The sequence below is a fragment of the Rhopilema esculentum genome, chromosome 4 (genome assembly GCF_057945365.1).
Source record: "Rhopilema esculentum isolate cy_ngs chromosome 4, ASM5794536v1, whole genome shotgun sequence".
Classification (NCBI taxonomy): domain Eukaryota; kingdom Metazoa; phylum Cnidaria; class Scyphozoa; order Rhizostomeae; family Rhizostomatidae; genus Rhopilema; species Rhopilema esculentum.
The window spans coordinates 968,141-993,177 of NC_142818.1; the positions used below are offsets into that span (position 1 = coordinate 968,141).

Sequence of the window (25,037 nt, forward strand, 5' to 3'; positions counted from 1 at the left end):
CTTACCTATAATTCTGAAGGCAATCAAGATTTTGCGAATGTCAATAGAATTTCTAAAAAAGTTCTAGATAAGCATGCTCCGTGCAAGAAGAAATATGTTCGAGCAAATGACGGCCCTTTTATGACCAAAGAACTTAAAAAAGCAAACATGAAGCGTACTAGACTAAAGAATAGGTTTAACAAAAATAAGACAAATGAGAACTGGACTGCTTTTAAAAAACGAAGAAACTTTTGCGTCAAACTGCGCCGTCAAAACAAAAAATCATATTATAATCGACTAGACCCAAAAGTTGTTAGCGACAGCAAAAAGTTTTGGAGAACAGTATAGCCCCTTTCTCAAACAAGATTGAAGGAAGTGCTAGCATTACTCTACTCGAAAACGAAGTTCCAACTAGGGTTGCGGAAATCTTGAATGAATATTTTGTTGATATTACCAAAACGTTAGGTGTAGCTTGTGAAGAGGAATTCACAAACCTGGATATTTCTTCGCAAGATACTTTACAAACGACTGTTCAACGTTTCCAGTGCCACCCAGGCTCAATTAGACCAATATTACTTTCCATGTTGTGTACCTCAGCAAAGTGATTACACAGACAGCTCAGGGGTCAAGTCTTTATATAGCTCAAGATTCTATGCAGTCAGATTATCAGCAAATAGTACTAAAGATTGTCATAGATAAGTTAAAACTCAACTTTTGTAACAGACGATGTAACTCTTTAAGGTCAAGTAGATGATTAATTATAATTTGGTTCGCACATTTATAATTCATGGGTTGAAAGAGAGACGAAAAATTATAAATATCTCTATCCATTATTATTTTAATATGTCCACTTATATGGTTGTTTTGCAGCAATGACAGAAAAGGCTAAAGGAAGAAGTCTTATGTTCGAACATTTTATCACCGTTTTATCATCTATCGATAAATACTAGAACTACTTCGCCCCGTTCCCATGAGAGCAATGGTCAAGTTCGTTCAACTTGAATCAAGGGGCATTTCATCCAAAGTAACAAGTCACGGCATTGCACCAGAAAGGAGCAATGTTAAATTGAATCAAGGGGCATTTTATCAAAAGTAAACAAGTCACAGCATTCCACCAGAAAGGAGCAATTTTAAATCGAATAAAGGAGCATTTTAAAACTTCCAATAATTGTATCAAGTCACTGAGTTTCTTGGGTCCAGAATCTTGAATTTCTTTCCCGACGAAACAGAAAAGTCCACCAACACACTGAAATTTAAAATGCTAGTCAACAACCGGCCAGTTGAAAATAAACGTGCTTGCAAAGTTTGCAGCCCATAGTTGTCATGATGCAATTGTATATGTATTCATTTAACATTTGTATTGGTATTCACACTATAGTTTTACTATCAATAAAAAGGAATGTTTTGCTACAATAACTTCAAGATTTAGTTATTGTGAAAAAGCAAATTTTCAGATAAGTATTAATCTACTGACATGTCATTGATTGTTTTGAAATGTTTGAAATTTTCAGCAGTTCTAAATTTCTTATTAAACTACAAAACTGCAGAAAAGTATTTCTGTGAATAGCTTGGCATTTTTGACTATGATCGAAAATAGAAAGAATATACACATTTAAAACAGCTTCGAAATTCTTTATGAATATAATTTCTGGTCGCAAATGACACTTCTAGACGAGGGGCAAATCACTCCAAGAAAACTCGTACACCATTTGTGAAAATCCTATTGCTTTATCTGAAAATCCATAGAAATTCTTTTGTTTTGGGGAAAATTTTGTACGCTATTTGCAAGAGTGAATTGCCCCTCGCTTCTAGACTCATGTCGGTTTATTGCCTAACCTATGCCGTTAGTGCAATCTTTGTGCAAGGCATCACGGTGCATATCAGAATTGTCCGAGCCTCTTAAATCCCAACTGCACAAAGACAGATAAGATCACTAGCTTTATCAGAAAATTTAACTCTTTTTGAAAGCCTAAACTTTGATGATTTTTAGTTCCCTTAACCAAGTTAAGTCGGGCAATTTGTTTTATACGACTAGATGTTTATTGGCAATTCTTCTAAAATATAACTCACAAAACAACCCCCTAGAATTATTACGAATCCATCCAACTGACAGTAATTAATATGCTTGTCGTTTTAAGTTTTACGCTCCACAAATCTTAATTATTTGACTACGAATAGATAAACATCATTTGTCAGAAAAATTCTGAAACACAGAATGGGTTGAAAAATTATTGAGCTTTGCTTTATAAGTTTTTTTCATTTTATTCTACTTATAATTTTTTAGCGTGTTGAATTTAAAATAAAACTTCGTTTTACATTCAGTTTTATTTATTTTACATTGACTCGTGTTTTTGCAGGAATGTGGCTCGATTAACCTTGAGTCCTGGATCAATAAATCCAGCTAAATAGCTCCTCTTTTTTCAATGTCTGACGTCTTTCTATTGCTATCCATTAGATCAACACTTGTTAACCCATTAATTTAAATTATTTGTAATAGTCATATACATTCACTTGTAGATTGCTGTGAATTAAAAACTAGAATTTAAGGGCGGTAGAGACATTTTGAGACGAGCCGGCTGATAAATCTTTGAGTCCCTTTCTTTGCTCCTCCAACTCCGGAGCATCACAAATTGCAGACTCTACTTTCGTAACTACTTCACTTTTTCAAAGGAAGTAAAAATTTATTATAAAAACAACAAGCAACGATTGAAATGAATGTGAATAATAAGTGTAAGTACGTAATTACTGAGCATGTCAAACCATCTGCCTTTGTTTACTTACCTTCTTAAGTCTTTTAATGACTTGCTTATCTTGAGATCAAGCAAGTACATAACTGAAGGAAATTTTATTTTCATAATTCTTTACAAAGTTTAGAAAGTTGAATGAAACTTCGAAAAACATCACCCACTTCTGATAACTATCTTTAACATTAATCAATAATTCATAGCCAAAACTGCAGCTGAAGTATATAGTCTAAGATAGTGTTTGCGTTAATGAAAACGATCTAAATCCTGTGTTTATATGTGCTTATGTTCCCCTAAAAATTGTGCCGCAAAAATCAAGCTGAAAAGGCCCTTGATTGATCAAGTTAGTTCGAACATCCTTTAAATTAAAAATATCATTATGTTGAGATTATTACTTTTGCTTTATGGCTCGAATTTTCTTCTGACATGCAATATTGGTAAAGGTAATGTCATGGCCTCATCGACTATCTAGCAATTATTAGATTCCTGGTTTGGCGATAAACTTGAGAAACCACGTTCTTTTTCTCTTGTAACTCACATCATCGAGTGAACAAGAAATAATATGTTCATTTGCCATTATTTCTTTTTTTGGTCCAAATACTGCACTAAACATTGGAGTCTTCAGGTGAGAAGACTTTTCTTCATATCGTCTTTTCTTCTTCATGTCGTCTTTTCTTCTTCATACCATCGTTTCCTCTTCATATCATCTTCAGATGAGAAGATATCGTCTCTTCTTCTAGTAAGAAAGCTCTTTCTTTTGATATTTTCATCAACAATTTTTGTTCAATGTCATCTTCTCTTTCATAAATCTGATTAGAGTTTTGTAAAGAGTTTTCTACAGTAAGTTACTTTTTCATTTGATGCTAAAAATATAACTCTCACCTTCTAAATAACAACAACGTCTTTCACGACGAGGGCTAGGCATCGTTACTTTATCATTTTTCAAATTGAAAGAAATCGAAGAGTAATCTCTTGTATCGATTTGTAATAGGTAGTTGCCATTCCCCCACTTTTAAGCTTGAATTAGAGTCTCTGATCCAAGAAATAAAAATTGAGAATTCACAGTACCTGCTCTCTAAATTATTAGTCGCTTTGTAAGCTTGAAGATTGCATTCAAAAAGTTTTTATTCCACTACATGATATCCCTATGATATTCGAATCTTTAACGTTTGGTAAAAATTTGACATTATTTTCATTAATATGGGTTCAGTCTCGAGCATCCCTGAAGTACATATCTGCTATAGTGGTAAACATCTGCAGTACATGAGCTACACCTTTTTAAGCATCGGGTTTAGAATCCTAGAAGAAACAAAGCATTTAAACACAGATTATATTTATTACACTTTGTCTTCTGGTGTTTAAAATAGAGTCCTCATGTGTGACGTCACAAAAAAACTTTTTTAAGAATTTTCAAATTTTGACCATATAGCATAAAATAACACCATGAAATACTCCAATATATGCAAAATCAGTTCAATTTGTCAAAAATCAAGTGAGCTATGGCCAATAGAAGATTTGAAAATTGCTAACGGATTACTGTTATTTTGGCTCAGTTCATAAAGTTATGAAAAGCAATCTAGAAGTTTATGTAACAGCTGCCTGCAATCATTCGACATTTCTATTGGCAACGTTGCTAGTAGCGAAACTATGAGAAGCTTGACGGATTCGACATGTCGACATGTCATAGCAAGTCTTTTGAAATTTACTAAGAAATTTGGTAGAGTTAAGGCCGCAAACTCGAAGCAAGCAACTCCCTGTTTTGGGGCGCCTTCTGAAAAAGAATGTTTATCATCAAAGTCCATGTTTCAATTCTGAACAGAATATTAATCACATCCATGCAGTGATTACAACTAGATACATATTTTATTAGATACTAACGTAAACAAGGTTACACCAATAAGTATAGCCAGAGACGAGTAATTTTTGTCGCTAGGTCCCCAATCCCTAAATTGAAAGAATTCTTTTGTTTTTTCGAATTCATATTCTTTATTACTTGAGTGCCTGAAGCAAAGATTTCTTAGCAAAATATAAGGACCACAGTATTTGTTGCAATAAACTCTTCGTTACAATAAATTTCGCTTTTTGCTCTGAACGCAAGAAAAAGTCATGTAATTTGTAGTTATGTTATGAGAACTTGCATCTGGTAAAATTTCATGCTTTGAAAATATTTTACTTGCATTTATTGAGAAAATTTTGATCAAAGCATGACAGATGTTTTTCAGGTCGGAGCAGAATTTCACAACAATCTACAAGTTTATGTAACAGCTGCCTGCAAGCACTTGCTTGTAATTCAAGAAAACGTTGCACGACCGAAACAAGAAGGCGTAGTTAGTCAGACGTCATTTGATTGAATCACTAATTAACCGAGTTCAGTCAATGTAAACATGACAATGGGATGTTTATTGCTGCTTTACTTGTCATAGTTTGAAGTCATTCTGCGACGACTGGCTGAGTTGAGCAACGATAGAGGAGAGAATGGGTTCGTTTTCAGGGTTTCTGATTATAGCAAAACTGCTTTGCGTAATATCAACAGCTTCAACCAACTCGTAAGTATGCGTAAAAGCATTATCAGCTACTATAAAATGAAATCTATCTTAGCACTGTTGTTGTTAGGAAACCGATATAGATGTACCGTCAGCCTTTTGACTTTACGACATCTAACTTTAAAACGTGTTTCGATCGATGCCTTTAGAACTTCTGATTTTGCAAAATTTTGTACGTTTGAAAAGTTTTTGCAAATGATTTTTTAAAGGTTCTTGAAAGCACATGTCAAAAGCTTTATCTGCATTATAACTTGAAAACAATTATTGGCGCCAACATCATACGAATTAATCATTTATTTAAGAATTAATCAACTCTATCTCATTTGCAGAAATAATATTTTCCCTAGGCGGGATGTTTGCGTGAAACAAATATAACCATACAATAGCTAAAAGTTGCGAAGGCTTTAAAAAATTGATGCTTGGAGTAGGTCTTTAGTAAAGGGTGATGGCAAAAATGGCATGGTGGATTGCCACATTTTAAAGAATGACCTTTACAAAGACATTTGGTTTTGATCCTTGTAATAAAATAATACCTGGTCTTATTGTGTCATCTTTTTCAAAATAGAAATATAACAAGGTAAAAATGTTCAAACTTTTATCTTCTTTTCAAAATTTCTGAGTATACTGTATATCATCAAATGAATAAGGGTCATGTCAACGTGGCATTTTAACCGTACCATCTGAAGAGTATATTTGGACATGCCTTCAACAACATTCCATAGGAACAAGTATAACACTCCTTCAAGTTAAAAAATTTTTGTGCGAGCTTTTTACATTCTTATGCATTTGGGTTAAATAAAGAAAATTAGACCAGAAGTACCTTCCTTATAACATACTTCTAAAATATAGTGACCTAAAGGCGTTATTTGTACAAATCTACTGCAATTCCTCTTGACTTCACTGCCAAACGTGGTCACGCTCAGTCTCTTGACACTTCGCTATAATGCGTGACACCGAAACTTTTTTGTGCTCGGTCAGTGACACCGGAGCGTGGGAGCATCGGCAACTGGCCCTTTTCTTTTGCTTTATTTTCTTCATTTTTCTATTGTTGTCCCCTTTTTCTTGGCGCTATGCTCCCCCACCACATACACAGCTGCATGTGACAAGAGGGATTTGCGCTGATGCTTTGTACCACAGCGATCTTTATTGCCCCCAATCTCTGAGGATATTTTCAAGGATCTTAGCCTGATTGTTACTGGAGATAAGAGATTCATTTCAATTTTCAAACGTACCGCCAATAAGCTGGGGTCGCTATGAACCGCCTTTTCGGTCCAGCATAAATTTCGGTATTATGTGATTTTTTCTTCCAAAACAGTCTTAAGGCGGATTTCCACGAGGAAAATTTCGCAGCGAATACGCGGTGAAATCGCTGGTGAAGGCATCAAGGCATGCGCAGTTTTGATTTTGATTTCGCAGCGAATTCGCAAGAAAGTAGAAAAGAGTTCTACTTTTTCTCGGCGAAATATTTCGCACCACCTAAAAACCAGTCAAAGCATGGTAAATTTGCTTGAATTGTAAGAAAACAATCTCGGAACATTCGCCATGCGTGCAGTTCTGAAAATGGGCGCCCTAAAGTTGAGTTTTGGAAGAAATTATTATATAATTTCGTAGCGAATTTGCAGTCTCGTGGAAATCAAAGACAATTTCGAAGCAAATTCGCAGCAAATTCGGTGCGAAATTCGCCTCGTGGAAATAAGCCTTTAGACCCCGTTTACACTGTGCCGGATGAATTTTATCCGCATCAAAATTAGTTTAGATAGGCGTCGCGTTTACACTAGACCCACGCTATCCGCACGAATTTGAGAGCGGCTATCCGAACAAAATTAGTTCACCTAGGAATGTGGATTAAAATAGTTCAGATAGCTATGTGGCACAGTGTAAACGGTTTTATCCGGATGAATTTTATCCGCATCAAAATTAGTTCAGATAGGCGTCGCGTTTACACTAGACCCACGCTATCCGCACGAATTTGAGAGCGGCTATCCGAACAAAATTAGTTCACCTAGGAAAGTGAATTAAATTAGCTCGGATAGCTATGTAGTACAGTGTAAACGCTTTTATCCGGATAAATTTTATCCACATCGTATCTTGCTCGAAAGCTATTGGCTATTTCATTCAACTATTACATTCAGTTTTTGCTGTCTCCCAATCAAAACCGTTCGCCATCTTGGCTGCCTTGTTGTCGATAAACACTAGGTTTAAAAGTGCAGTATCTTGCCAGTCCACGTAAAATTGGCATCCTTGTCAGCTTTCCCTACTTCGATGCTAGCTCAGTGTCATTTATTTTCAAGAACAAACTATTAAAACAAACTATTAAAACAAACTAGGCCTAATTTGTATTGGCAATATTTTTGGATTCGGTCTAAAAGAGAAGCAGATGATTCTGAAGAGAGAATAAAGTCTTTTTACGTTCGCGGGAATTTTGTTTTTATTTTGTTGCCCAAAGAAGACTTCATTTTAGGCGTTCTGTGCATTTTTTAGGTCATGTAACTGCAGTTATCCGGCACAGTGTAAACGGGAGGGCAAAGTGGACAAAATTTGTGCTGCACAGTGTAAACGCAAATCAATCCGAACAAGTTTTATGCGGATAAATTTTATCCGGCACAGTGTAAACGGGGTCTTAATTGACCAAATCCAGAAACCGGTGGATATATTTGATATGTCGATAACACCTTAGTATTTTCAGCACAGACTCGGCTTCGCGGAACAGGAAGGCTGGGGGGCCCCACTTTTTGCAAAAATGCCAAATATTAAGTAATAAACTACAAGTAAAGCCTCTGAGACACCTACTTTTCTCAACGCTCCGCGGTGCCTGAGAAGACAATCTGTTTCCAGGAAATGATCAATTCGTGCATCCAGCCCTCAAATGCACTACTGAAAAGTAGCAAGTGAGTTTCTTGAGCTTTCCAAACGTTGAGGCACAAAATAAGGGCATGGATTTCTAACTAGCGTCTTTTGGAAATCCAACATTTTCTAGGCAATATATTCGCTGAAGTTTCTTTAGTTCAAAGAAAAGGAAAATATCACTACGAGGCAATAAAGTTTTGTTACAAAACAAAGTTAGGTCTCACGCATAGCAACATCAATGAAATTAATCTGGAAATGTGGAGAATTTTAAAATCATTGCAGAACGATATTAAAAGATATTATTGTTGTGCAATGATTTTAAAGTATTTCAGTTGAACCTTCGAAATATTTTTCAAAAAATTCTGATTTGTATACTTCTGCATGCAGAGAGAGTCCGTTCTCCCTCTTGAATTCATGAACCTTATGAGGGGCGAGAAGTGATATATTTTTATGTAAAAAAGACAGTTCAAGTTAGCGTAAAATATTTCTCGATTAAAGTCACACAACCTATAAATAGTTCTCATTTACTTCCCAATTTCTAGAGCGTGTGCGTCAATTTAGAATCGAGAATCAATATTTCTCACCAAAATCTAAAAGTTTATGTATCTGACTGTACTTTTAATCTTTCGTACATATTTAATGCTTATCTTCTCTCGATGTAGATGCAATGGGATGCAATGCTTTCTGCCATCAAACTACGATCGCAGAGTAAGACCTAGCCATGGCATTGGTAAAAAATTTTCTTTATGAAAATATTAGTTTGCCAAAGAGACACGCCTCTTGCTTTGCATATAGATAGCATTTTATATATGATTATTGAAAAGAAAAGCTTAAAAAAGAGTGGTTTAATTGTTTTAAAAAAATTGTTGATATATCCCAGAAAAGAATGAATCGTTACACTAAACCAAATGAATGCTTGTGCTTTTTGGCATTAACACATCTTTCTAGTGATTTTGTGACATTTGTGCCTTTGCTAAGTGTAATGTTCGCAGGGATGTTATGTATTTCGATTTCCCAAAAATATCGTTTCGTAATTGACTGTTTGGTATCCCAAATTTAATGAGAAAAAAAATAAAAAAAGGCTGGAGTATCAAGCATTACTATTGATTAATTATCAATCTGGTAATTATTATTAATTCATTTATTTTAGAGTTAATGTTTAAGATCAAACAACAAATCTATTGACATATCTACAAGTTATGCATGCCAGATTTTATTAAATAGAAAAATTACGATGTGATCAAATAAATGTGAAAATTGTTTCTGTTAAGTACTATTTATCTTTTTCTTAGGAAGTACTTTAGAAATTGAGCTCAATATGCTTATAGAATCATTTGGAAATGTGGATGTTGCAAAAATGGTACGTAATATAGCAAATGATCATCTTTCACCTATCAAAGTAGAATTGTTGAAAAATTTCGCAAAATCTTTCTAAATCACTTAGGAAGCGATAAAGAAGTGGAGGTAAAAGATGCACCTGAATTCTGTTTGGTGTAAATTAAAAAGCAGAGTGTTGATAAATATATTTCATGATTATGTCTTTAATGAAAATTTTCTTATTTTATTCCTTTTTCGATGTCTTTTTTATCTTTTTTCCTTTCTATCTTTTTTCAAAAACTATATGTTCAAATGACTTACAAGTTACGACATACTTTTCAACGCAATGAAGTTTTATTATTTCATTTCTTTGAATCACTTTGTGGCAATTTCCATTCTCAAAGTTCCATTCTCTTTCAATAATCAGTCTTGAGTTAGGTTTCTTTCTGTACAATAGACGTAGAAAAACCAGCAAAATTGAAAAAATGCAGCGTGCTCCAATATTGGTAGTTCTACCTTTAAGATCTAAGCATCTTTTAACAGACACTGAAATTTCAGTTTATATTCATTAGCAATCAAGATATGCATTTTACCTACCACGTCCAGAGGCAGATAACAGGGGCTTCAACGTCAAGAATACCATGTTCCTCAGTTCTATAACTATTTTTTACTTTTTACTGTAGGTTTGTGTGCTTTCGGAATTTCACATTATAGAAATGTTTAAGAAACATGTAGACGTCTCTAAAACAGCTAATTCCAAGATAATGATTACCTTGGACATCCACTGCGACACCAAATATTGGGGCCAAAATTCAAAATATTTTTTTTGTTATGTCTATTTAAGTATAATCATCAGCTTACATTTAGCATTACAAGTTAATATAATTGTGCATCCTCTCTAAGTTTTCCTTTTGTTTCGACAGAATTAACATACTTTAATGTAAGCTGGTTTTTAAAAAGGTTAAACAGGCACTGAAATTGGTGTATGCATTTTGCAAAAAAATCTGATTTACGAAGGTAAATGAAACGTTTCAATGTTTCAAGGTATCACAAGACTTGGACAAAAATTTACACAAGCTTGACATAAGGTTGATAACCTGAATAATGTAAAATCATTAAATCTGTTTCAAGGAGTTTCATACCTTTGGTTACTTATCACAAAAATGGACTGACAAAAGACTTGCTAGGGTGAATGAAACACCACTGATGTTGCAAGACAAAGATGCCTCACTAATTTGGCTGCCAGATATATATTGCATTAATTGCCGAGAGAGCAATCTTGACAATGGAAGGAATGAGAAACAGGGAATGGTGAAAATTGACAAAGAAGGCCAAGTATATTTCAGTTTCCTGTAAGTTTTAATTTATGGTCTTTACGTAACCAGTTATAGCAAAGTGATTCTACGATCTATGTTTTAGCAGGTCAATTAGAGAATTATATACATCACACACATTAGATGCAATCAGCAATAGAAATGCCATGAACTGTCCTTTCATTGTTTCTATTATTTCACCAAATAGCCTGTTCATGCTTAAGCTATTCATCAAAACACCAAATTAATGATCGAAATTTCTAGGCCAGGAGGTATAGACACCGAGTTTTGTATTTTTTATGAAAGCAATTTTAATTGGCATGCAACATCATCTTGGAATCGACAGAAATGCCTTTCATTGAATAAGGCTCAAAAGCTAGGCAACACTTCCGAAAAAATTATTTGATATTACTGGATGTTAGAAAAGAATTACTTGAAGTTAGCTTTTCAATTATTAAGTTATTTTGGTTAGTAATGTTGAAATTACACTGGGTTTTTGTGCAAACGCCTCAGTCACATTCATATGTTTGTAAATACTACTTAGTACTTACTATTTAAATTTCCATAAACATTAACAAACCACCTTTGAAATCACAGTTATGGTGCTCTTCTTTTTCATTGGTATGGCTGTATTGACTCAAAATCACAAATGAACAGTTTTTTAACCATATTTGTTAAAAACACGGCAATTACCTATCCATAGAATGTCTCGCAGCCGAAATAAAATCGAATATCGCCTCAGAATTTTAGCAGAAACTTAAAACAGGATCAGGAAGATAAAAGCTGCAGTTTACCGGAAGGCAGTTTCATGTATCAGGCGAAATAGCTCTCTAAACCAGGCCTTTAAAGCGCCTAATTTCTTTGAAAATTAGTGCTCGACAATAATATGCTATAAAATTTCAATTCCGAGAATTGAGGTATAACGGCTAACATGGCACAGCGATCGTTATATTTAATCGGTTGCAAAGAAAACCAACGTATGTATTACTCCTTGCAAAAGCAAAAAACGTAAAACAGAGACTAGAAGCAAAGACTATAAAACTTGAAGGAAGGCTGCAAAGGCCAAGATTGCAAACAATGAATCTTTTGGTGCTACTGACACCACTTCTAAAAATTCAAAGCTCTAAAATATAATCTATTGGCTCTTTAAATCGTAAAAGGAGTAGATTTGATATAAGGCAAGTGTCAATATAACATTTTGATATAGGCTAATTGATCTTTAAGATGGCACTTAATTTTGTAAGCGATGAAACTTTTTAAAAGCAAAATCTATTATATTTATGTTCCCATTTAGATTTGTTGGCATTGCTACCTGTAAGATGGATCTGCATGAATTCCCATTCGACTCTCAAGAATGCAGTATTGAACTGAGCAGCTGTGAGTTGACTAACTACTTTTTAATTTTGGCGCTCTGTGTTCAATATCTTATTAAATTTTCATCGTTTCAAAACATAACTTATTTAAAGTCAATTGATTTTTAATGAATCACGTTTTTGTGAGATCAGGGTTTGGTTGTTAAATACAATTCAAACGCCAAACTCTCAGTTGAAATGGCCGTCGCGATGAAAAATTGCTTAACAATATAATATTCCGAACATTCATGTCTTCTTGACTTATTCAAATAATGAAAATGAAATGCAATCTAATTCAGTAATTTTTCCTTATTAGATGGCTACAACACAAGTCACGTCAGTTACAAATGGTCCAAAGATCCTTTTGTTAAGATCAAGAGTATGGATCAGTTTACGCTGATGAATGAAAAATCTTCCTCTAGAACAGAGAAATATCTACTTGGTACGTAGACCAGTTGACAATCTAAAAAAAGAGTATTAATAAGTAAAAAGTTTCAAGATCTTATTGTCCCAAAGAGAATCAAGTTTCAGAAAACAGCTTTCTTGAAGTATTTAATTTGATTCACAGATAAAATTAACCTTCAACTCAACTATATTCTTCAAGTAAATTCGATTCCTAGCACACATAGCCAAGACTTGAAATGCATAACCACTTTAATATTTAGATCTTTTGTTTTCTCGTTAAGAAATCAAGCCTTTGCATATTTCATAAACCCTAAAGCTAGCACTTGTCAGAAATTTTCAGATAAATCATCAAAAGTTTTTCAAGATTCTCTTGTAACCAATGAACTTAGTATATCTTTCTTATATTGGCGACGCCTGGAATAACACTCGTTGTCTGTGTAGAGTCTGAGTTCCATGACATTTTAATATTCATCATGTTTCTCTTGCATGCGCATACAGATATAGGAGTCATCAGTAGCACTTGTCATAGTGAAGCACTTTTAACTGACCTCATTGCCCTGTTTTTACATGCGACTAAAATGATAGAAAGCAATGAGATCTGGCCATTCCTTTATACAAAAGCTGAATATGCCGTAAAAGCTCTATTAATTTCTGGAGGGGGGATTATTTATTTTTCCAGTCCTAGTGGGGGAGACTAAAAAGAGAAGGGGGCTTATTAGAGAGAGGGGGCTTATCAAGCATTCGATTTAAAAAATGTTATAAAACTGCCCTTATGCATTTCATGTTATGAAAATTTCATACAAATGTTCTCAAAAACTTTGCTAGCAGCTTCAAAAGTTTCCTAAAATCTGTCAATTATAATGTCCTCATCTTTCTTAGAGTCACCAGAGTGGGATATCTTCTAAACAAATTTCGACAGACTTCTAAGGTACACAAGTAAATTTTCATATGGGCCGTATTCCGTATTTAATGCACAAATCTTATCATCATCCAGCCCGTCAAGAGACCCACTCAATGCAAATGCTTTCTTTGATTGACATAGGCGGCTTAAGAGGGGGGGGGGGCTTAATAGAGAGGGGGGCTTATTTCAAATGTTTGCTTGATAAGGATGGCTAAGTAAAGAGGGGTTTAACAGAGAGAGGGAGCTTAATAGAGCTTTTACGGTATTCTGTTTTATTCAAATGCTCGTATTCTCAAAATATCTTTTAGGAAACTTCACAATTTCTGAGGCAAAATTCACCTTTAAACGAAGAGTTGGTTTCTACATTCTCCAGCTGTATATTCCTTCCGCAATGCTGGTTTGCCTTTCATGGACGATGTTTTGTTTGAATCGAGTCCACTCTGGAGAGAGAATCACAATTGGCGTGACACTGTTCCTCACAATGATATTTTTAAATGGCTATGCAAATACCTCTTTGCCTAAAGTATCATACGTCAAGTCGGTTGATTTGTTCATGGTCGTTTCTTTAGCTGAGATACTGCTCATTATAATTGAATCGATAGTTGTTACAATGCTCTTGGTGCAAAAGGATAACATGCTGGTCAGAGAATTATCAAGGAAAAGAACGAGAAACATGAGCAGAACTGCATGGGACGTAAGTGAAAACATTCTGTTCGTTCAATACAATCAGTCTGTTGGCCCATTACCCTGTGCCTGACACTGAATAGGAAAAGCTTTAATCCTATGTAACATTTTTTGCCTTAAATACTCTGCTATGCTGCCATATATTTAGCAAAAGATGGATATAAGTCTGAATACTAAGGCTTCTTTCTACTCTTTTGTTTTTAACTTTGCTTGCATCACACCCAAGTTAATCAGTTTACTGATTACGTAAACTAGATTGGCCTTTGCTTTTCTTTTAGAAGGACCACCTAGATTTGCCATCTGCATAAAATGTATTTGTTCACCATTAGCTGAATTGTTGGTTACCAATTCTATTGACTTTATTGGCTGCTAGATTTTTTTCATTCAAGTTCTGTTTATGAATCATTTGCTATCTTCAAAGATGCTAGCATTCTGGCGTTTGCAATAACGAATTTTATATTACAACTTGCCTGTATAGAATTGAGAAGATATAGAAAGATTAAAAATTGTAGTCTAAATTTTGTAAGCGATTGTGATTTTGATTGATATTCGCTAAATGTTTTCAGGACGGCCACCAAGAAATCAAGGAAAACTTATTTCAGGATAATGCAGAGGAGAGCTGTAAGGTAGCAATGAAAGCTGAATCATTGAGTGACAAGGTTGAAGTCGCACAGTCACAAATACCTAAAACAGTGAGAAGAAAATTAGTGGCCAAATTAATCGGGGCAGTAGACGCATCCAAGAATTCTAGCAAATGCTGCGATGGGAAAGTGGTCATTGAAAAGATTTCAGTTGTTCTTCTTCCGGCATCATACGTGGCATTCAACGCCTGGTACTGGCAACAATTCATATTTTGAAATATAACTGTGACAAATGAATATCAAAATCAAGAGATACTTTTAGGTGTAATCGTGGCTACAAAGGCACTTAGGATACGATGCCAGAAACTGCACAAGCTTACATTCACCCATCTAGTTTCTTTATTAGACCGAAACTTACAGCACAACTTACAATATCAAGATTGCTCACATGAAATATTTAATGCAACCTAACCTTATTTCCCAGTACTGACAATATTGCGCTACTTTGTTTCCCTGTAAGCTTTTAGCAGTGCTCGTGCTTCTATGCTATTTAAACTATTGTATTAAGCTATTAAAAAGTATTCCCAATAGACCCCCAAATTCTATCAAATTCATTCGCAAATGAAGAGGGCAGGTTTTCCTAATATTCTAAACAGATGTTGCAATAATACATTATGCAATTTCATAGCAAATAACCTTTCAGTTTGCCTAAGCAGTATGCAACTTTAGATACCAGAAAAATCTTAAGGAGGACTAGAGGATACTGGTCGTCGAATGTGATACAAAAGTGTTCTTCCTACGATTAAGTGAATCTTCAAGACAACGTCTCATAATCACTTACAAATGTTGTGTTTTTCCTTTCACCGTACATACTCGCCACTTTAGAATATTTTAGCAAATTTCTTGGTCAAGAAACAGGTGTCATCAAACAAAAGTTATTTGTCACGTTGATAGAGACAGAGGGCTAATAAATTATGTATTAGAAGTATCTAATACAGATGAAATGAAACTGTCTACAATTTATCAAGTTGCTTTCACACGAGATACACATTAAATGAGCTTTGATTATGCTTGTAGATGACATAACTGATAAGCTAAAAGATACCTAATGGAGTTTAGGCTTCGATTCGAATCTATTCAAGCCATGAATAATGCATTAAATGTTTTCGACAACTTCATACTTTTGGTATTATGGCCAAACATGATTTGACAAAAACCAATAGAAAAAGCGTTTTCAATCAGACTAGAGCACTTCGACCAGAATTCAGTTAAACATACTGAGGTATTTTAATGCGGTCACAACAGCTTCCACGGACTCTTCTGATAAGAAACGTTTCAATAATAAATCAAATCGACATTCCAATCTATTTTGCAAGTGCTCATATCCTTTAAAAAAGTAAGGTCGGCCCTTGCGAGAATGTTGCTAGAGCTTCTACAAGATCAGCTTTTTGATTTCCTATAAAATAGCTTTCAATTCTCTCTGTCAAGAGGCATTTCAATGTCATAACACTGCCATCTTTAATCGGTTCACTATACAACCACATAATACAAGAGAAATTATACTGAGCTAAACCTGTTTTACATTCTCAAGAAAGCTTTCGATGCATTTTATTGCTTATATCTCGTAGCAAAACTCGAATATAGATATTGCAAAGCAGAACGCGCTGCAGTGGCTCAGATTTCATCTAAAGAACTAGATGTGTGGTTTGCAGCTTTGTTGTAGCAGATACGGAATTTCTAATTGATTAAATTTCAGTCACTTTTCTCAAGGTATACCCACGGCAGCCAAAAAAACAAAGAAACAATTTTCTTTGAAACACAACCATTACTTCTCGGTAAGTGCAAAAAATCAAAAACATCACCTTAGCAAACAAAAAGCAAATAATACAAGCAAAGGTTAACTATAACGACAAAATTAAAATAAGTAACTTACTGAAATAAGATTGTGTCTAATGATTCAGCGTCATCTATAGCATACATAAACTCTCAAAGAACAGAAGCCTGTACACAATGCCTGGCCACGTAATCGAATTACAACACAAAGAACTCTCAAAACGAAAAATATAGTAGATATAGTACAATAGGACTTTATAATTCAAGAAAAAAATTGTATGAGACAAACAAGTTGCACATTTGGCCGGGTAAACACAGTGATATGCGTGAAACAAAAGAAATGTCACATTCGACTCTGTCAACTTTAATTTGATAATGTCTAATCTTACATCTTGCAAACAATACAAGTGTGCCTCATTCGCATTATAACATTCAGTTGATTGCTTTCAGGATAAGTAAAAGGTTGGCTATAACGGGTAATTCTACTTAAATGGGGCATAGTCTGGACAGGTTGCAAGGAAAAAATGTTGAAAACAGACAGAAATTACAGCAGCTGCTGCTTAACAACAACAATGTTAAGCAAAAATTTGAAGCCAAATACTCTGGTAACGGTTGCGCTAGCACTTATTGAAGGTATCACTGAGAAGAGAAAGCATGGGAATGTGAAATTCAATGTTGGTTCTGCTTGTCCGACGCAACTAGTGCAATTATAGCTAATTTATGCATGCAAATTGGAAAGCAGGTGCCCCATTACCTAAGGCAGATTAATTGAGAAATTGTTTGCAAATCAAATCATCCTTTTCAAGAAACATGGCTTCAAAGGTGTTTTTGTCATCTATATTATTGGCGCTGGTATTGTGGGCTATTGCACAGCTAGCAATGCTACGTTGTGCATTAAATCTGTGTTTTTCTGCTAACAGTCTCCTTTAGGCCGCACGAGAAAGCCCACATGAAAATAGCCAATTTATCGCATTCAGTGAGGACAAAAGTCCTATATCGAAGAGATGATGCCAGAAGTTTACAAAAGATATTCAAAAGGGTAAATACAAGGATGATGCCAGAAGTTTATAAGATATGGTTGTGAAGAACATCTTTTGAATACTGGTCTGTTGACATATGAATAAGACCCCTATAAATTTTCTTTAGAATGCAAAGAAATTTAAAGGGATTCAATGCTGACTGTAAGTTCCTTGGAAGAAGAAGTTTCCTGTGCTTGAGCACTTAAAAACATACAATCCTGGTAATGTACCCACTCTGGAGAATATTACGAGCAGACAAAAGCTGTGCTGTTTTATAAGCGCTTTTACAAGAAAAATGATGGCACTACCAAGAAATGAATCAAATTAATTCCTGAAGCAATTACACCACACAACGTTGGAGCCATTGCTGTTTATAAATTTTTTTTTTCTCAGGAAAAAAGTGTGTTTTAACGGCTAGCCCTAGGACAAATAATGTTTTGAATCGAGTAGGTTTCAATCTTTTATTGCAAAAATGACGATTAATGTCTCTTACTGGAAAACACCAAGCTAGGTACACTCTTAAACGTCTGGTTTCTTTTGCTTCATTGACTACACAATCATAGATAGTGATAGGTACCAAATTTTGTGTGTTTTCGTAGACTACTGAGGTTTGTGTGCATTACAGCAAGAAATCTCAACTCTGTCACCAAATGCGAAAATATTGGATCAGAGAGAAGGGTTCCACAGAGAGATGAATATAAGAAAGGCTTCGTTCGTTTCTCAAGTGCTTCTTTTTTTAACTGATTCCAAATTTCCAATATCGAATAACTAAGTAAAATGGAATGCTATGCAAGCAATTAGCCAGTGCGATTGCAAATTGGGTCGGCATAACAGCTACAATTAAAGAACGTTCCCCAATTCACATATTGGTACAGTAATAGTAATCAGAAACGAATATACTTTGGTTAAATACAATTCAGCATCGAATTTTATTACAGATACACAAGCAAAACAGTTTAACAGCTTAATAATGTTGATAAAAATGATGGTTATCGTTAGATAAATGCGTTTTGTGCAGTGCTTGCTGATAAAGAGTTAACGATTGAATATCTGAATTGTACATGGCATCAGTCATTAAACTTGTTTAATACTGATACAGAGAACAATAAAGTGCTGTCAAGGTAGGTTTTAGCCTTGCAACAAAAGTGGCCACGGCAGTTAACTATCATTGGCAAACAAAGCAATCCAGTACCAGGCATTGAACAAAAGAAAGGACAGAGGCAACAGCACCATCGCTGCTTTTTCAACAATTTCGTGCATTTGCCATTCGTGCCGCATACTCTTTTCACATTCATCCGTACTGCCTTCCCTATTGTTATGGTTCTTTTCAGCACCTCTGCTTGGCGAAACGTCGTCTGGACTGGCTCCGAGAGCTGTTTCCTGAATCGTTAAGATCTGCATCTCTGCCTGATTATGAGGCCCTCGTTTCAAGCTCTTTGGCAGTAGACAACCAAAAATACCTTTTCCTTTTGACTTGGATTTGTCAGAAACCTGGAAGAATATGTTACTTTTATCATTTTCTTTTCTCATTTTAAAATTGCTTGTAAATGAATCCGTGTAAAGCAGTTTTGATCTTTTTATTTCTCAGTAGATTTGTAAGAAAGTGAAATTTTCAGAAGGGTGCACATTTTTTATCAAAAGCCTATATTGGCAAGATCTATCAAACCAATAATCATTTGTTTGATCTGCAAAATGCCCCATGACCAGTTTTCATCTGATGATATTTTTTAAAGAAAGCCCTTTTTAACGAAATTAGGCCCCTTTTTTAAGGTCTTGCAATTCTTATAGGGTTGAAATAACTTTAAACACACCCTTTCACAATGATCTTCATCTTTATCTTTGGCATGCCTGTCCCATTGGTAAAGTCTTGCAATGATGATTGTCTCGATGGTTATTAGCAAAATTTCTCCTAAAGACACGACCATGAATAGGTCCACCATTTTTACGTAGGAAACCTTTGGCAGTGATGAGTTTGCATAGCCATGGAGGAATATCATAGTGAGGAACAGCGTAACACCAATAGCAATACGATCTCCAGTGTGCTCTTGATCAAGACAGAACATCGTCCAGGACAAAGCAACCAGCATCGCAGTAGGAACGTAAAGTTGTAACAGATAATATCCAAATCTTCTTTTAAAAGAAAACCGAGCTACAGCTTTGACGAACTTTCCTACAACAGAACTTTCCTATTCAGACATATGAAAATATCGCATGAGTAAACAAACGATTAGACATCTTTCATGTTTTTTAATACAATATTTTGACAAATGATAGTAAAACCTGAGCACAAGTAAAGATTGCACAGTTAACATTATTTGCTGAAGATGTTTACTCTCTTCCAACTCTAGAACACGTTTTTAATCATAAACTAAAGCAAATGTTAAAAATTCTAGTAATTTTTGTGAGCATTTTTAAACGTTAAATGCAAAAACTCTATAGTTCAGTGCACTTTTATTTTAACGGAGAAATGTCTTTTTGAGTATCTTTCCCAAAGGAAATTGTCAAATATTTTAAATTTAAAAACCTCAAAAATTATACTAAACCTGACATGTATTGTTCAGTTTCGAGGCTAGATTTGGCCGAATCCACCATAAACTGGTCCATCTTCTTTATTTTTACAAAAGGATCATTCTTCCATGTATAGGTTATGTGACTCATGTTATAGGCGTCTGTTATTAGAAAAAAATGCTTCATACACCCATACGAAAGGCAAAGAGCAGAGAGAATAAGAGATCAGTTTATTATTTCTTCTTTGCTTTTCAGATGAACCTCTTTTTGCCTAACATTGTTAATTATAATCATATTCTTCACACTCTTATAATCTGGTGAGGATCGAAATTTCCCATATTGACATTTAAGTTTTTGTACCACATGCCTAAAGAGCCTAAAATCAAAATGGCTGATATAACGGACGTTTGCAATCTTTTTAAAATTTAACAGGATGGTTTCTAGCCACCTGGAAAATGTAACAACAGTCATAACAATAAATAAATGCAAGATTTCAGTTAATCAAATGACTGAAATTAAACCACATCTGAGTACTTACAGCTACTTAATATTACACTGCAGCGCTGCATATCAAATGGAAATTTCCTGAGATTCATGTAGCATGAGCCAGTTAACTTTATTCTGAAATGACAGAGTTTTCAACTTGTTTGATTTTGGTATATGCTGTTGATAATGGCTACTTTCCGTGAGCTAAATTAGCAGAAAATTCATGTAAAAGCGAAAGAAAGAGAATTTGCGCACATAAAAGAATAGTTTACTTATTTGTAACAAACACTAAACCATTAAAGGCGTTATGAATGTGATCCTGAATTATCAAAAAATTGGTAGTTGGAAATGACGAAGCACATACAAATCGATTTGATTACCCGACGCAAATTTGTAAGGCCTACTTTTGGATGCAAAAAAGAACATATTAGATATGATTGCTAACAGTGGATACAATGCAGGATATATTCAAGCAAATGGACCTTTCAACAGTAAAATGCTTCATCTACATAAAAGTCCACGGCATATGATAGGCTGAAAACAAGCAAACAGATAGGTGTTAGGTGGTGTCTAGACTTTTGACAAAAGAGATTTGCAGATATGACAGAGATGAAGAAGAATAATTTATGAATCTTTGATGACAACGTCAAATTTCTAAATCTGTGGTGCCCATACCCTGAACTCATGTAGACAGTGCCATTGCGATTAATGCGAATCATTCCTTGCTTTGTGTTCAACCCATTTTCGAGGTTGTATGACCTACAGTTAATGCAGTATATGTCAGGGGTCCACAGATGGGTGATGTGAGAACCTTGTAATATCTTTGGTGTGTCATTCAACGCCCTGAGTCGAGGATCTTGCCATGTCTGAGAAATATATCCAAAAACATCGAATTCCTGCAAAGTTGAGAAAACATCAAAATTTAAGATAAATATGTATGAAATTTGATGAAAACGTTATATATTTTTATTTTTTTGGTCTCTTTCATACACGTACATTATTAAGCATTAGTATGATGGTGAAATGTTTAACAATCGGCAATTGTCACAATATAAATGTCAAAATGTCCTACCATTTTCTCGACGTCAACGTCTCCGAATGATTCGATGTACAGCTCAAGGGAAATATCAGTTGATTTTTCTACAAAACATGATATAAAGAGCTTTTCTTTAAGATTCGTTAAAAACTTTTGTAAACAAATTAAGTATGCAAGTAGCTACATAAAAGCCTTTAAGTATAACAAGCATTTGAAGGCGAATAAACCGATGGAAATGTTTTTCAGAGTTTTCTTTTCTTCATTTGACCATGACTGTCTAACAGAAATTCAAGAGTGAAGAACTTATGCAAAAGGCAAAATAATGAGAAGAATTATGCAAAAAACACCAATTTATTCAGTTAAGATTCACATTATTTACAACTTGACTTGCCATTTTGGGCATTTGGTCTTGACGTGGCGTCGTATCCACAGGGAAGAAAGGGATGTTCTTTTACACATCTGCAATGGATTGGACAAAGAATGTCACTAATTTCGGCATTTTGTTACTCAACACACGAGATTTGAAAATACAACAAGCATATTCATGATAGAACATCAAAATTTCTTTGTTAAATTACTAACGTAAAAGTTTCGAGTGAAATGAAGTTATGCTGTCTGAGAGAAATTCAATCATTTTAAATTTCAATATTTTTGTGCACATGCTATTTTTATGTGAGTTCTGAAACGAAACTGATGTTTTAAGATTATTTAGTAAAACGAAAGGTATACTTTTCCATAGATGCCAGTGTGGCTGAAGTGAAAAAAGCCAGGGCAAGCAGAAAATGTATCAACTGATTTCGATTCACATTCGCCATTTGCGCTGAATTTTGCCCTGAAAAATTGATAATGCACGAATTTATACGATACGCTTTTTCTAATTTCTGGAAAGAATCAGTATTCTTGAATATAATGTCCTACTATCTCTCAACAAGAAGGAAGTCTATGAAGTTAATTGCCAAATTAGATACCTAAAAAGATAAGTATGAGCTTAAAATGCAAGTTTAGAGAACAAACAGCTTGCTGATAAAAATGTTTGCTTGCTATAACCTGAAAACACCATAAAACTTTTATAACGATCGCCGGTTTGAGAATCAAAGAGCTGCCATCATCATGAAAACAGCTTGTTTCCATCTCGCGCAACTAGTAGTATAAGTTCACTTATTTCAATATAGATACATCGCCAGTTACAAAGTTAAGCTATTTCAAATTCTATTTCACTACATTGGATTTTCCACACCATCACATGTTGGGTGCTACAAGACTTGTTATTATATAAAAACTCACCTTTGGCTAACCAGCTTGAGATCAGAAGCTGCGCTGAACGCGTTTTAATGGATAATCGCCCACTGCAAGTCTGGATATGAGAAGCAGACGAATGCGTGAAGTTCACACGTGACTTGTACAAAACGACGCCTTCGTGTCGTCCTTAATCAGTAAACTTATCGCGTTCACATTAATGGGTTATTCTACAGTTGATATTCATAATTTATTTGCTTTGAACTTCGCAATAGCTTTTCAAGCCTAATTGAATGTTGATTTATCATCACGCAGCAAATTTTGACTATTATTTGGTAAACCTGATGCACGCAAAGAACCTGTTTTCATTTACAAACGTCTATTATATCCCCATAACACATCTTCAGGTTAAGTGATGCACTTTCTAAAGAACATCAATGGTCTGCCTGTTTGTTTCTAAAACAAGGTTAAAAAGGCATTCTGAAGTCATGAAGTAAGGTGCGAAATGCTCGTCCTAATTTTATTTGGAAAACTTTACGCAGACAACATATCAAGCAGGAAAAGTATTTACCTGTATAGCAATTACTTAGCATGAAACCTCATACAAAAGCCCCGTTAAAACAATCAAATATTCCAGCCAGCGTTTATTAACCACCATGCATTAACGGTAGGCGTACAAATCCGGAGGTGTTTAATCGACCCAACATTGTGGCTAACAAGAAACTCTGTTATTTTACTGCACTTTGTGGCTGCTCAAGTCACTCTATTCAATTTTATTCTAATAGGATCAAGATAAGAAAGGCGTTTAAAATAAAATTGCGATGCTATTTAAATTCATGAACATGATTTGTACTCCAGCGGATAGAGTGTCGAAATCGAAGCCTTAATCCTCTTCTGTTATTTCCATCACAGCGTCATACTGCATCAGCTCGTAAATCGAAGCAATTGAATTGTTTGGTGAAGTTTTTGTTCGTTTAAATAGGGCTAAACGCAAACATCAAAGCTTTGAAACAATTTAAACGGAATTGAAATTATCATAAACTTGTTGATTATTCATAAAGTTTTAATATAAAGAATTAAAAGTTTAGATTTTGTTTGAAAGAAAAACGTTTACAAACCTCCGCTGAATAAAAAATTAAATTAAGAAATCTAGGAAAATCGAAAATTACTTTAACAATTTCGTATCTTTGCACTAAAAGATGTTGATACAGCTTTATAGAAATGAAGACAAAGAAACATGTAAACTTCTTGAAAATTAATAGATAAGAGTCTAAAACAAAGCCTGAAATTTGTGCTAGTCTAATGGAGTAAATTTTTGCAGAACTTTCAGATGCTATGCTGCAACAACAATTTATACTTTTCAATGCACATAGAAAAAAAAGTAAAATAGCCTGCGTCATTTCAAACGAAAGCCTTAAAATGTGTTCTGAAACATTAAGATGCCAGAGGCATTGTGTTACAAACAGAAACTGCCATTCATTAGTGATCAAGCAAATAGCAAAATTAGATTTTTTGAAAGGCAAAATTTCGCATTGTCTTGCGCCTTCAAGGGAACCACAAGGCCCGTGTACCCTACGTCATGAATGCGTTTGCTAAGCTCTTTTTGATCCCAATTTCATTGTCAGGCTATGAAAGTTAGTTAGAAAACTGCTTTATATAAAGTACATGTTTTAACAAAACTCCGAATAGTGAGTCCCTGTTTAAAGGTTGTGAAATTGCTGCACCGTATCACTAAACATTACACTCAGCTTTTGTTCAGTTGCATGAAATGTTCAGTGAAATGTTTAGTCATTTTGCCGGAGCTTTAAACTACTTGGCCAGATTGCGTATCACACACACGAATGTGCAAATGTCAGCTCAAACTTTAATAAGACCCTGAAGTTGATAAAAAGCAAAATTAATGAGGCTGTGGTCAGTGATGCGACTCGAGAATCATTTTATTCCTGTCATTCAATCTACTCTCTAGTTTTTCTCCTTTACCATTCTTCGTCCATTCCTTCGACTTGCACTTCGCCCGCCAAAACCAAAAAACCCCAGGAACACAGGAAAACAAATTCTTTGCTAGCTACTTCAACAAGCAAAATGCGCACAAATGTTGCCCGAGATACTAGATAGTCTAACAACCCACCGAATTCATTGCTGTACAAAGAGGTTGCTATTCTTCCATTGCTGATATTGGGTAGGAGCCCAACTTACCCCTGGTAATCAGACCCCGAAAACCAGGATGCATCTAACTGAAAAGGTCTGTTCCTT

The 25,037-nt window shown here is 34.8% G+C and overlaps 2 protein-coding genes across 3 annotated transcripts; one reads left to right on the forward strand and one right to left on the reverse strand.

The window, feature by feature from the left end:
* The first annotated feature begins 4,740 nt into the window (after positions 1-4,740).
* LOC135690489 (glycine receptor subunit alpha-2) lies at positions 4,741-16,289 on the forward strand. Of its 2 annotated transcripts, XM_065208053.2 has the most exons (9): positions 4,766-4,866; positions 5,147-5,269; positions 8,776-8,843; positions 9,406-9,473; positions 10,562-10,782; positions 12,038-12,120; positions 12,412-12,537; positions 13,710-14,095; positions 14,652-16,289. In XM_065208053.2, exons 2-9 carry the CDS (start codon positions 5,199-5,201, stop codon positions 14,940-14,942), a joined length of 1,314 nt encoding a protein of 437 aa, XP_065064125.1. In that variant the 5' UTR covers positions 4,766-4,866; positions 5,147-5,198; the 3' UTR covers positions 14,943-16,289. The 2 variants fall into 2 exon arrangements, with proteins under 2 accessions (XP_065064124.1, XP_065064125.1); XM_065208052.2 differs by having other exon boundaries at positions 4,741-5,269.
* Positions 16,290-17,594: 1,305 nt separating this feature from the next.
* LOC135690487 (glycine receptor subunit alphaZ1) lies at positions 17,595-24,778 on the reverse strand. Its single transcript, XM_089115384.1, has 11 exons — positions 24,765-24,778; positions 23,903-23,907; positions 22,833-22,973; positions 22,278-22,380; positions 21,940-22,007; positions 21,585-21,652; positions 21,188-21,408; positions 20,565-20,647; positions 20,062-20,187; positions 19,330-19,688; positions 17,595-19,009 (listed from the first exon to the last, which is right to left on the reverse strand). The coding sequence occupies exons 1-11, from the start codon at positions 24,776-24,778 to the stop codon at positions 18,677-18,679; spliced, it is 1,521 nt and encodes a 506-aa protein (XP_088971510.1). The 3' UTR covers positions 17,595-18,676.
* Between the last annotated feature and the right edge of the window lie 259 nt (positions 24,779-25,037).

Coding starts and splice junctions, on each gene's coding strand:
- LOC135690489 (XM_065208052.2), top strand. CDS start 5,199: ATGGGTTCGTTTTCAGGGTTTCTGATTATAGCAAAACTGCTTTGCGTA. Junction 12,121..12,411: donor CAGTATTGAACTGAGCAGCT/GTGAGTTGACTA, acceptor TTTCCTTATTAG/ATGGCTACAACACAAGTCAC. Junction 14,096..14,651: donor TGAGCAGAACTGCATGGGAC/GTAAGTGAAAAC, acceptor AAATGTTTTCAG/GACGGCCACCAAGAAATCAA.
- LOC135690487 (XM_089115384.1), bottom strand. Junction 21,409..21,584: donor ACGTTGACGTCGAGAAAATG/GTAGGACATTTT, acceptor TCAACTTTGCAG/GAATTCGATGTTTTTGGATA. Junction 19,010..19,329: donor ATGAAGATCATTGTGAAAGG/GTGTGTTTAAAG, acceptor ATATTCTTCCAG/GTTTCTGACAAATCCAAGTC.